Below are 12620 nucleotides of genomic sequence, written 5' to 3'. Positions count from 1 at the left end.
AAACCCGTTACTAAAAGTACAGTTGGTCCATGAAGTCGGATTTGCTGTATTCACCCCACGGACAATATCTACTACTGAGGGGGACTCCCAGACAGTAAAGCACAAATCCTCAAGACTTCTCTGCTATCAGCTTTTCACTGATAAAAATCGCCGGTCATGAAAATAAAAAAATGGACAATACCATTTGTCCAGTGTAACACCTTTGCTATTTAAACTTAAGTAATTTCAATCAGATAAAGCAATTCACTTTCAGACAGAAATTCATAATTACAAAGAGTATAGTTGCAAGAGAGAATGTAAAGGACGTTCAGATATTTGATGCAAACTGTCAAAATACACTCTCAAGACTTTCTGAAAATTCTTCAAAATTACCATACAGAATAGCAAGGCATTCCCAAACACTACTTTAAATACAAAAGTGAAAAACCCTTCAGCTACCTCACGCTTCAGTTGCCATTCTGAAGAAATTAATTCAATGCTGCTGCATATTAACCTGTTTGAGAGGCTTAGTTCTAAGGCTAAAGTACTGCGCTGGCACTTATTAAGGTAGTTTCAGTGACACACTAACTTAATACAATCTCCTAACATGAACGACACAAAATTCTTTAACATGTCTGAGATAAGCAGACACTAGAATGGTGAATACCAGAAGGTATGTTATACATTATTGTCAAACACACTGATTAGAAAGGGAAAGAGGAGACCAGCCCAAATACTAGCAGGCTCCGGCTCATGCAATTCAACTGTAAAAGGAACAGCAAAGCCACAGCAACTACATCAACGCTAAACTGAGATTAAGATAAAAATTAGGTAGAATACTATGTATGCAGCACAAAATCTCCAGAAAACAATTAACGCAGACTGTCCAAATGATATCTGCAATCCTGACTGTCCTTTCTCCTTTCACAAGAGAAAAGTCACAGTATCAAAATGACTATTTACAAATAAATGATGGACAGGAATTTAGAAGTATCTAAAATAGATAAAAGATGACAATCCAGAAATGACTGGAAAGTTAATTGAAAGATTTCATTCACATCACCCTACTATTAGCAAAAAACAACCAAGGCATGGTATTCCATGGAGATTTCTTTTAGCAGTTCTACTTGGCAGGAGCAGAACTGATGATAACCTGAATGATACAATTAGAAAGATGCAAGAGACAGGTAATTGCTACTACAACTTTTCAGCTCTAGCTTCTTTGTTACTGAGCCTACTAATAAACCAAACATGAAGAGCTATCTTTGAAAATGCACCAACGCATTCAGTCTGGCTACAGACATAAAAATTAACTTTCTCCCACGAACGATGCACTTTGAATATCTTTCTATAAATGTTCAAACTCCAACTAAATATATATAAAATGTATCTGTTTCCCTTGTAAATTCTTGTGTTAAAATGCAGTTTCTCCTTTATTGCAACTTTTATCTACAAGTAAATCTAAGAACAATGATTGATGTTCTCAAACTTAAAGTCATCCTAATCTGGACTACTGCAAAATAGTTATGACTTTCCAAGCCAGCTAGTGTGATAAACCAGTTGCTAGTTTCCACTGTTATTAGGATCCCTACATATTCTTCTCACAGTCTTATTTCCCTCATACAGAATAAGAGAGTTCACAAATAGTAAGAATAAAACTTACCCCCATTATCTGTTCTCTTTAAAGCACCATCCTTATGAGGGCATAATTCACATCTCTAGGAAAAAAAAAGCAAAAATAAAATAAAAAAATGGAATGATCACAGAAGCATTACAAAAGAAACCATACAAATCAAATCTATTAGGTGTCAGTAAAAAAGTAACCACTCTTATAGAAGTGAATGGGCATATTTTTCCTTAACCCTTACTGTTGCATTAAAGCTAGTTTGTCACAAACAAAGCTTTCTGCTTTGGATCTTGAAACCACAATGTATTTAAGCTATTCACAATTCTACCTCCAAGTTTTAATCCCTGGATTCCACACCATGGAATTCTGGATACATGTCACCAAGAATGGGGCAGACTGCCTTGACAAGAAACTTGGGCGCAGTCCAAAGACTCCCTACTGTAAGCCCTTCTCCTCGGATCTTTGTACTCACCAAAATGGTCAATCACAAAGATGTGCCACGGATATAATTAGTGCAGAGAACAGCTATCGTAAAAACTGGTTTCATAGTCCCTGCTGACTCACATTTATTCCAACAAGCCAAAAACAACTTTGTTTTCTGTTTCGTGAACTGGTCAAAAGTTGACTCATCCCTGAAATTCCCAAAGACTCCGTGTCTTGAAACTCGCAACTGGGCATCCTTTTCTTGTGACATAACAGAATCACAGCAGTGCAATCTTTCTGCTACAACTGTTTCTATCAACTTCCTAACATCAAGCTTAGCACTAAGTTTCCCACGGTAGAGTCAATCAATTCCAAATCAGTCCAGAGACTATAGAAACTGAACAGGCTTGACACGCATTCCATTTAACTGGTCCAGATGATGTGAAAAGGAGTAAGTACTGATACAGGAGAGCCTATACCTAGACATCATTTTATTGCAATCTTTATGTATTCCCAAATTAGTTACAACCCAAACCATACCAGTCTTACAAGCTTTATAAAAAACCCAGTAACAGTCAGATCTTCATATGTATCCTTTTATCACACCCTTCAAATGGAGACAGACATCTAGCATCAGTATGGATCTTCTCTGTTTCCAAGTTGCACAGTTCTCTGTTATCAGCTAACTGCTAAATTAGCAGATAAAGGAGCCTAGGATGCTCTAGGATGCCTCAAGAACAGTTTGTGCAGACTTGGGGAATTCCTGAAACTAATAAAGATGAAGTATATCTTCAGGTTTATGTAACCTGTAACAAAACTGGTATTAGCAGCAAAGAGACTTTCACAAAAGGTAAAACAGAAAAGTTTTTGAATTATTTTTGCTGAGTACATTGGTATAGGCAGATGCACACAAGAAAAAGAATCTTTAGGATTCCTCCTTCCTGCCTTTTGCTTCCCTTACTCTTCCCTCACATTAACCCATGAAAATGATCAGCAATTTATTAAAAGGCAATATTAAGTCTGCAGTGAAATTCAAAGGTAAAAGTGTCTGAAAATTTCCAAACTATTCTGTAAGCTGCCTCCAGACTTGGAACACTATACCACTTCTTTTTCAAGTCAAGATTATAATGACCTTCTTGCAGCTGAAATGAATGATTGGTTCATTCTCTGTCCATGTTAGGGGGTTGTGTAGTAGGCGTGGCGAGGAGACGGTGTGTGACGGGGTCAGGTTCCCTATGCTCAGGGCTTGCCAGGTGCTGTCCCACGATAGGACAGCGTGAATGCAAGGGGTGTAGACAAAGCGGGACGAGAATATTTAAGTGCCTGCTACATTTTAATAAACGCCATTTTGCTTCACCTATACTTGGGGTCTGTGTGAGCATTTGGCCCCGACCTGGTATGGGGTCGGTTTCGCTGGCAAAGCAGCATCTTATGGGGTGGAAAACGAGTGTTGCAGAGAGAACGGCAACAAATGGTGACCCCGATGTGATTCACCCTGTGAGTAGTAGCTGCCCGGCGTGCCCGTAAGGCGGTGGAACAGGCAACAGGTTGAAACTAGATGATCTTCAAGGTCTCTTCCAACCTAAGCCCTTCTATGACTCCATTATTCCTTTCCAACAAAATCTTACATATAAGGTAAATGTGCTGTATCTTAACACTTCAGCTCTCCAAACACTGCATGCAAGCTGCTAAGACACTCAGTAGCTGCAGGTTAATTTTAATGAATTCCATATACACTGGATTAGACTCTCAAAGCAAGAAGCCTAGTACATATTGACGGTAACAGTGCAATAAAGTTTGTTTCCATCCCAAAGCCTATACAGCTTAAGAGCTGCGAGCTGAGATGATGTATCTAGCACAGAGACAACTGCAGCTATTAACATAGTTTCCCTTGCCCCACCTCCACAAGCCTGTGAAAATTTATCATATATTTTCACTAGTGGTAAAACCAGTCTAGGAGGTTCCCTTCTTCTTCCCTTCACCACTCCCTTATTAATCTCTCCTTCCATCACTCCCACAGCTGCTAAACTCTGCAAGGCTGCTCTTCAAACCAGATCAGTGAAATGGAGTGAAATAAACTTTTAATATTTTCAATTCAGGTCATATTTCTGATGCAATTTACAGCATAATCCCACAGTTAGTTACAACAGCAAAACAGAAAGCAGGGAATGGCAGCACTGCAACATAAATAAGAATGAAAAAATTTCTTGAACAAACTTTACGTAATAGAATAAAAAATTAAAAACAATCACAGGATAAAGAGTGACAAGGAACGGAACCAGTCATTTATGTGTAAGAGTTCAGTATGCTCCTTTGTCTCTTCAGAGCTTAGTTTCAACTCATTTCTTTTTGTCTCAGATCCCCATAGGGCTCAGGTCCGTTAGATCTCCCCTCATTATTCCTCTGTAGCCATAGCTGCAGGGAATAAAGATAGAAGACAGAAAACTGATCTGGAGGAGGGAGCTTTGACAACGAAAGAAATCTGAAGTGTTGGGAATTCTGTAGAGTATCCTGCCATTGGCAGGGAGCAGAACGCCTGCACTTGGCTCTCGAACTGGAGGTGGGATTCTGATGATATGTAGCATTTCTAGTGTTGTGAATTCTGGCTACCATCTGCAATAAAGCAGCATCATAATAAGCTAATATACCACACAGTGACCCTTTGCCCTTTTTGCTCTAGGTTATGAATCTACCTGGTTCCCAGCCTACATGTTCTCATATGTTACCTCCTCCCTTTCAACATGCACCATGCAGCAGAACCAGCGCCCTTGCCTAGTGGGCCCCACGTGCCTCATTCCCACCTGATTGAGACAAGCAAGTAAAGTAGCAGACCATTCTTCCATTACATTTTTAACTAATATTTTACTACTCGTTCTAAAATCTTAAGAGCAGTACTAGATAGAAGAGCCATTTCAGATGGATCTCATGTCACAGACCCTTTCTTTGCCTGACCCTTCAAATGAAGCCTCTGAAATTGTATATAGACTGGATGTAAGGAGAAAGGTAGATGCTCTGCCCCTAGAGACATCCAAGGTCAGACTGGACTGGGCTCTGAGCAACCTGATGCAGCTGTAGGTGTCCCTGTTCATTGCAGGGGAGTTGGACTAGATGGCCTTTAAGGGTCCCTTCCAACACAAATGATTTTATGCTTCTGCGTTTCAAAAAAAAGTGATAACTTCTGCTGAGAATTTGCAGAGTGGCTCAAAAAAAATAAAATTCTAGGTACTTTCAAAATGCTTAAACACATGTTGTTACAAAAGATTCTTCAGGAGAAAGGAAATAAAATAGCATCCATATATATATATTTCAAAAATCCGGTTACTTTTAATTTCTTATTTGAATGTTTTCATCCAAAACCACGTCTCCTTCTTTAACTTACAGACAGATCTTAATGTTGAAGTGAACAACAGCTGAATCTTTCTACTAAATGCCACATCTGCATACAACTCACACAGCAGAATAAAGCTTCAATCTCTGTGACAGTTGAAGGCAAAAAGGTTCTGTATGGATGGCCAGATGACCTATAATACTCAAGCACTGACAAAGGCAAGGTTCTCTTCTCCAGTTGTGGGTCTCAGCCCTGGCAAAGGATTTCTGAAACATATTGTTCATGGAACTACTAAATCGACTGGGGAAAAAAAAGAAATACAGCAAAAACAGGGCAAACTCCTAAGACTGATCAACAATTCAAATAAACATCGGGTGTGACCATGCAAATGGGAATACCAGAAAGGCTGACTGTGATGCAGAGGAATAGCCACATCCTTTACTGTGTGCACAGCGGGGCATGAGTGTATACGGCGCTGTAGGTACAACCAGTTGATCCAGATTTGAAGAAGAGGAGTGAAAAAAGGAGCATTACTGGCTTACAGAATGTAACATGCAGACCTCAGTTTTGAAGCTCTCTGGTGGAACAGACTAAGTTCACAGACATAGCTTTTGTCTTAAACAAGTAGAAAATAATCAAGAAATAAATAACAGTAAAATAAAAAGAATGGAGATGACCAGTAAAGACATATGGTAGGAAAACTAAAGACAGAAAGACCAAAACAACACAAGTAAAGCAAGAGCTACATAAACTCAACTTCTATACTGAATTAGTCAGAATACTACTTGGCTCACTGCATTAGGGTCCCAAGTTTTCTCCCTCATTTTAGATAAATCATCATTCCATTTTAACCAAGAATAACAACTGCCAAATCCATCAGTAGACATTACGCAAATTAATTACTGGAGCCTTTCTGATTAACTTAATTCCACCAATTTTCCAATCAGAAAAAAAGAGAGAAACTGATTTAGTCCAACAGACCAGCTTATTCATGTTGAAATGAAGAGACTTATAGAGTAGACAGAGTATACAAATAAGAACAAGACTATAAAAGAGAGAAGAAAAGAATGGTAGAAATACAGTCTTGTTCTTCCTTAAGAGTTCTGTTAATTTGAAGCAAGTTTCATAAGCATAATGTGGAGATATCCATTTAATATTTTATCTTGGTATAAGAAAAAAAACAAACAATGCAAGTAATTTACTGAATTATAATCCACAGTAGGCCAATGGAGCCATTCACCTGAGTAATGACCGTCCAAGCAAGCCAAGTCCTACAGGACTGAATTCCCAGCATTCCCAGCACTGCAATAATGCAATAAATAGTGTGTCTCAGTATGACCCGTTAACCTAAATAACGCAAAAGATCTACAGCAGCTAAAATAGACTACAGTTCCTAGCTGTTAGCTGAGAAATTAGGCTGCGGTTCCAGCTGACTTCAATTCAGATTCACTTTAAGCTAACATAATTGCTGACTTCTGCCAAAAGAAGATCACTGGCCACCCCCTACTGTGTACTTTTCTACTGTCTCCCTTGCTCTTGGAAGAGCAATCATTCGACCATATGGAAATCCTGATCAGCAAGCTAAAAATAAAATACTCTTTTTCCCTGCTTAATTTTCAGCCAGATCACTTTGAGTTACCTCTCCGTAAGGCCATAGGAACAACAATGCTAGATAATGAACATAACAGGAATGAAGATAGGGAGTAGGACAAGAATACAACCACACTTTATGAGTAAATGCAAATTTCTTGGGCCAATATTATTCCCCAGCATACCTACATTTCCAATTTTTGAACCAGCATCAGCCATGTGTGAATTGATTTGTTTACAAGCTTAATTTCCATCTCAAATCATACTGTGTCCTATCCTCTTCAAACAGAAGATGGAGTCTTAAGTTTTCTTATATTCCTTTTTTAAGCTTTTCTTTCAATATCTCTCCTCCTCATAATGTTTTGGCCCATTTCTTTAATAGAAAAAAAAAAAAAAAAAGTTAAAAAACAATACAAGTGCCTTAAAATGAAAACACTGGACATAAGAAAAACCTGCAGATTTCCCCTTAAAAAAAAAAAAGAAAAGAAAAAAAAACAGAATAATTTGGGATAAGGCAAGCATTGCTTCCTCTATGAGCAGACACCATACCCTGAAAAGACTAGCATGAAAATAAAATAATCGAACAATCATCAAACAACAGACGATTAGATTATACTTAACAGAAAACCTAACTTAAACTCAGCTAATCCAGATACACGCCTGACAGCCCAAAGAGAAGTAAAGTCTTCCAAGATTAAACAAACAGAAGAAAAAAAAATTACAGATATTTGCAGAGTGGGGCAAACCAGCATACTGGAAATTTAGATCTTGGCATATCAATAGATGAGAAATCACAGGTGGTTAGTACAAAAACACACCCAGCAACAGGGTGTATAGTAGACTGACCATGTCTACATCTGCTGGTAATAACCTACTGCAGGCCCCAGAACTCAGTGACATTTCATTTTTCCATTCACCCATTCAGACCATCTCATGAAACAAAACCGACCAGAGGAGACCAACCTTGCAGCACCTGAAACCTCCAGAAAATCAGCCCACTCAAATTCACAAGCATTCCCAAGGGCTGCAGAAATTACTGAACTTAGACCAAACTCAGCCTACCTTTTTACTCTGATGTTTTATTAATATTTTTGATCATTTTTCCTTAGAACTAATGAGGTACTTTCAAACCTCCCATTACAGATTACTTCTAATTTTTCAAACCCTTGCTTACTAGTACTTACTAAAATCAAAATTCCATCTTTTCCATTTTCTTTTTCATTGTTCAGTAGAGCAAAAAGGATTAATTATACATAACCTCTTTTTCAAAAGCATCTATGGTAATATATAGCCCAGCCAACATTGCTATCTATGTAACACTGATAGTCAATGCTGTTATCTGCACAACATACAGTATTTATGCTATCTATATAATGTATCTGACGGTCATGTAACCAAATCCACATTTCCTTATTTATCAGTTTCTAAACTACAGCTTGATAGTAAGATACCTTATCAATAGACTCAACCTGCAGTATTTCAGAATTATGACCTTACTCATAAACCTACAGCATCCACCTTCCATATTTTTATCTTAAATGTCTCCATAAATAACAGCTTTCAACCAAACAAGTATTTTAAGCAAAAGTCAGCAAGGAGCTAACTACACAATTTTTCAAACCAAGATATCTAAAAACAGGCAAACAAAAACTACCGAAGTTCCAATGTTTCTAACCTATGATGCACATCAGGCTCCAGTATTTATATGCTGCAATGAAGAACTAACAGAAACAAAAAGATCTTCTACTACCATGGGAAAAGCATTCATGAATCCCCAACTGGCTGACACCACTAATAGAGCAAACGAACGCATACTGTCACACTTCTCTTCCAAAGTGCTATGTTCTGCAACTTGACAACTGAAGAAATTAAGTGATCTCCCTCTTCAAATAATCATTTCTCAATGCTGACAAATTTGCCAAATCTCTGCCCCATTTCTATTCAGTCATCTGTCCCAGGAGGAGGAGAAAAGTTTTTTTTTAAGCAGACAGTTGACAGGTAAGAGAAAAACAGACTGACTACCTGAAGTATTTGGGGCTTTATACCTGGATAAATTACAGAGACTCAATCCTGTTCGCTTTATCAAGAGATCAGATAAAGATACATGCAGATTCAGTTAGCTCTGACAAAGACATCTACTACAGGCAATAAATTTACTGAATATGACAAGAAGATTAGAGGCACTCAACATGCAAATCAACATTCTTCCAAGACCATCCACTCAGTACACACTCCAGGTGACAAATGGTCATAGTTTAACTCAGCACACATAAGGTAACTGCAAGAGATAACATGCAGCACATTTGACCATTAGTGATGACACCCAGCTCCACACAGCACATATGGAGATATGGCTACTCCAATCTCACAAGTCCCACGTCATAAATTTCCCAGCACATATTTAAGACTACCAAGTCCTGATGTCACAGGAACACAAACTAAAAGCATACACAAAATTTAAAATGCACACATTTACCCTTACTGGAAAGCATCAGAAGGCTATGACACGTTTGCTGCATTTCCAAGCAGGCACACAAGCTTTTGCTATCAGGCTGAAAGTATCCCAATTAAAGCAACAGCCAAAGCAAAACGAGTTTGTATTGGTTCTCTTCAGTGTCTTCCTGAAACATATTAGAGCTGGACCCTAAAAATTCTGAGGTATAAAATCCTAGTGCACATTTTAAGATCCCTAGCAGTTGAGAAGCTCTTTACAGAATATCTCCGCCTCTGATTTAACAAATTTTCATCAATTAAGGAAATGAAACTAATGGTCAGAAAACATTTCTGTGTAAGCAGTAGGCATTTCCAATGAAAGAAAATGTTTTGCCTTAGGCTCTATTCTCATTTTAGTTACTCATTGTGCCACAGGACATTCAGATTATTTCATGGCTGTCCAGCCTTCTTCCTTTCCTGGGCCACCTACACTGAGCGAACAGTTGCCATCCTGGGCCACACATAAAATCTACATTATAGTTAACGTATGTAAGTAACAAAACTTCATGTATTTTTTATTAAAATATACAAAACAGAAACAAAAATAAAACTGGTGGGATATTTGACCCTGTTTTTATGAAACTGATGTGTCAATGTCTGGTTCGATTGAAGTGGTTGCAATTCTTAGTGAGTTCTCAAGGTGTTTGTCAGAGATTTTTGGTGAAATATTACTCTCCATCTTTGGCAATTATTGTTCACAAACACATGCGCTGCCAAAAAGTGACTGCATGAATAAGGCGTGACTGTGAAGTGAAGGATATTTTTTTTCTGGTAAGATAGGTCTCATATAAGTCTGGTGAAGAGACACGACCAAAATTTCCTTGAGTTGAACGTCTGATTGCAACTCCATACCTTCCACTTGAAAACTCACAGAATCACAAATATACCAAAATACTGATTTTTTTCTTTTAAAATCTTGAAATTTATTCTCAAATATCTTCAATGAAACAAAAAGCAAGGCTGCATATTTTTTACTGTTCACAGGACTGTATTTAGCCAATGCACCCAAATGCATGAAACTATTTGCCAGACCTTGAGCTTGCCATAATTTAAGTTATTTCAAACGCTGTTATGGTTTGAAACATAGCACAGGTAATTTTCACCTTGAAGACACACATTCAGTTCATTCAAATGAGCGGTCAAACCAACCAAAAATGCTAAACGTGAGAGCCACTTTCTAATCTCCATGTCCTGGCACTGATTTTCCTTTTGATTTTGAAGACTATATCTCACTTTGCAAATCACAGTATTTTACCCAACTTAACCATCTTCCTTCTGAAAAGATGACCCCATAATCAGCACAGAATCATAGAATCATAGAATCATAAAATGGCCTGGGTTGAAAAGGACCACAATGATCACCCAGTTTCAACCTCCCTGCCATGTGGGTCGCCAACCAGCAGACCAGGCTGCCCAGAGCCACATCCAGCCTGGCCTTGAATGCCTCCAGGGATGGGGCATCCACAACCTCCTTGGGCAACCTGTTCCAGTGCGTCACCACTCTGTGTGAAAAAGCATCTGTACTTCTAAACAACCCTAGAATCGGCAATGATTCAATCCCTTGGACATTATGAAATTCACAACTTTGATGACCATTTGCATGACATGATCCACTTTCAAAGCCTTCACACATAAATACTCTTGATGTCCAATGCAGTGATATTTCATCAAACTTGAGCTGCCGACAGTAACTGCATCATCTTCTATTAATTTTATAAGTCCCTCTTTTTTACCAACCATGGGTGCCATCAGTAGCTATACCAGATACGTCAACAAAGGTTAAAGAAAATCACTTCAAAGTTGTTTTTTTTTTTTACTGCTTCAAGCAAATCAGTAGATTTTGTTGTGTCTTTAAATGACACCAAAGAAGCCATTTCTTCAGTGACATTGCATTTGTTATCAATATCTCTAAGGAAAATGGCAAGTTGAGTGTGCACAGAAACTATCAGCACCTTCTGCCAACAGTACCACTAACTGTAACAACCAGACAACACAGGATCCTAAGCAACTTTGTCATCTTCTGAGACACAGTGCAATGAAGTTAATGGTCTGTCATTGTTACTTACATGAAAATAATCTCAACATGATACATTATTCTCTCCTACACAGGACACACAAGGCAAACAACAGTCACTGGTCTAACAGACAAGAAACACACATCTCTCAATCCATATGGGTTCAGAACAAAAGCAGAAATGTCAAGTGCAATGCCTGTGTATCTTCAGACAGGCAGGTTACTCCACTTAGCCAACTATGAACAAACACTGGCTGACTTCTAGACAGAGAAGAAGCATGGGGATATTAGAAGTAGTTTCCCATACTTATTAAAAAAAAAATTCTGGTCATTTGTATTTTACAGTCACTCCCCTTATTCAGAAGTTTACTATTTACTATTGTGTAGAAAACACAAGTCACAAATAAAAGTAAGTAAATTTTTCCATTCTATGCTCAAAACTAAAGCAACTTTTCTACTGCTTGTCAGTGTACTATTAAAGTAATTATAGCCCATTAAAATTGTCATTTAATATTAACTATGGATACATATAACAGAGCGTTCATTCCAGAATTTGTTTAAGAATTATTTTAAGGGGTACCTTCAGAAATAACACACAGTAAATTAATCCTGGAATTAACTATTAGGCTGCCAGTATTTCACACAGAAGAAAAAAAAAGTGAAAGCAGCAAGTTATTACAAATCACATTCTTCCTCTAAAATTAAGGTTACTTCATCCTTATTGTGACCATATTTATCAACATGCATTCTCATTAACAGTTGCAGATCTAACAGTCACATCAAAAAGACTCTCAGCACAGGCCAAGATCTCACTCCTGCAGCAGCAACTTGTTGTGTGAAAACTGTCAGAGCCCAGATTACAAACCTATACGCTTTTCCAAAGTCTGCATTCCTATTTTCTCCTCATTCACTTCCTCCTGTTCAGGCAAAATGCAAGCAATGCCACATGCATGGTTATTTTACATTATTTAAATGCTGGGGGGAAGTCAGGGCTGAATTATGGATACATCATACAACCCTTATAAACAGCTCTTCAATAATGAACTTGCAGACACGTGATGAAAGCTTTAAAAGAAAAAAAAGAGAGGAATCTGGAAAGGCAAACTACAAGCATTGCTATATTACAGATTAAAATAAAATTATTCTCAAGTGTTCAGAGTTCAGAT

At 37.9% G+C, this 12620-nt stretch overlaps 1 protein-coding gene across 7 annotated transcripts in view; it reads right to left on the bottom strand.

Annotated features, from left to right (window-relative positions):
- Positions 1-12620, bottom strand: part of MLLT10 (MLLT10 histone lysine methyltransferase DOT1L cofactor) — a 115064-nt gene that overhangs the window by 93906 nt on the left and 8538 nt on the right. For 6 of the 7 annotated variants that reach the window (XR_016467815.1, XM_031614447.2, XM_090142930.1 and 3 more), the window contains exon 4: positions 1643-1697. The exons of the other annotated variant lie outside the window; for it this stretch is intronic. Coding sequence is in view for 5 of the 6 variants with exons in the window: in XM_031614447.2 (XP_031470307.2) it covers positions 1643-1697 (55 nt within the window). In the remaining variant the exon portion in view is untranslated. The remainder of the gene's footprint in view (positions 1-1642; positions 1698-12620) is intronic. 7 annotated transcript variants of the gene reach the window in all.

This window comes from Phasianus colchicus, chromosome 6 (assembly GCF_987193195.1).
Source record: "Phasianus colchicus chromosome 6, bPhaCol1.hap1.1, whole genome shotgun sequence".
NCBI classification, from domain to species: Eukaryota; Metazoa; Chordata; class Aves; order Galliformes; family Phasianidae; genus Phasianus; species Phasianus colchicus.
Note: the sequence above shows the minus strand (reverse complement) of the source record. Positions and strands in the feature narration are given on the sequence as shown.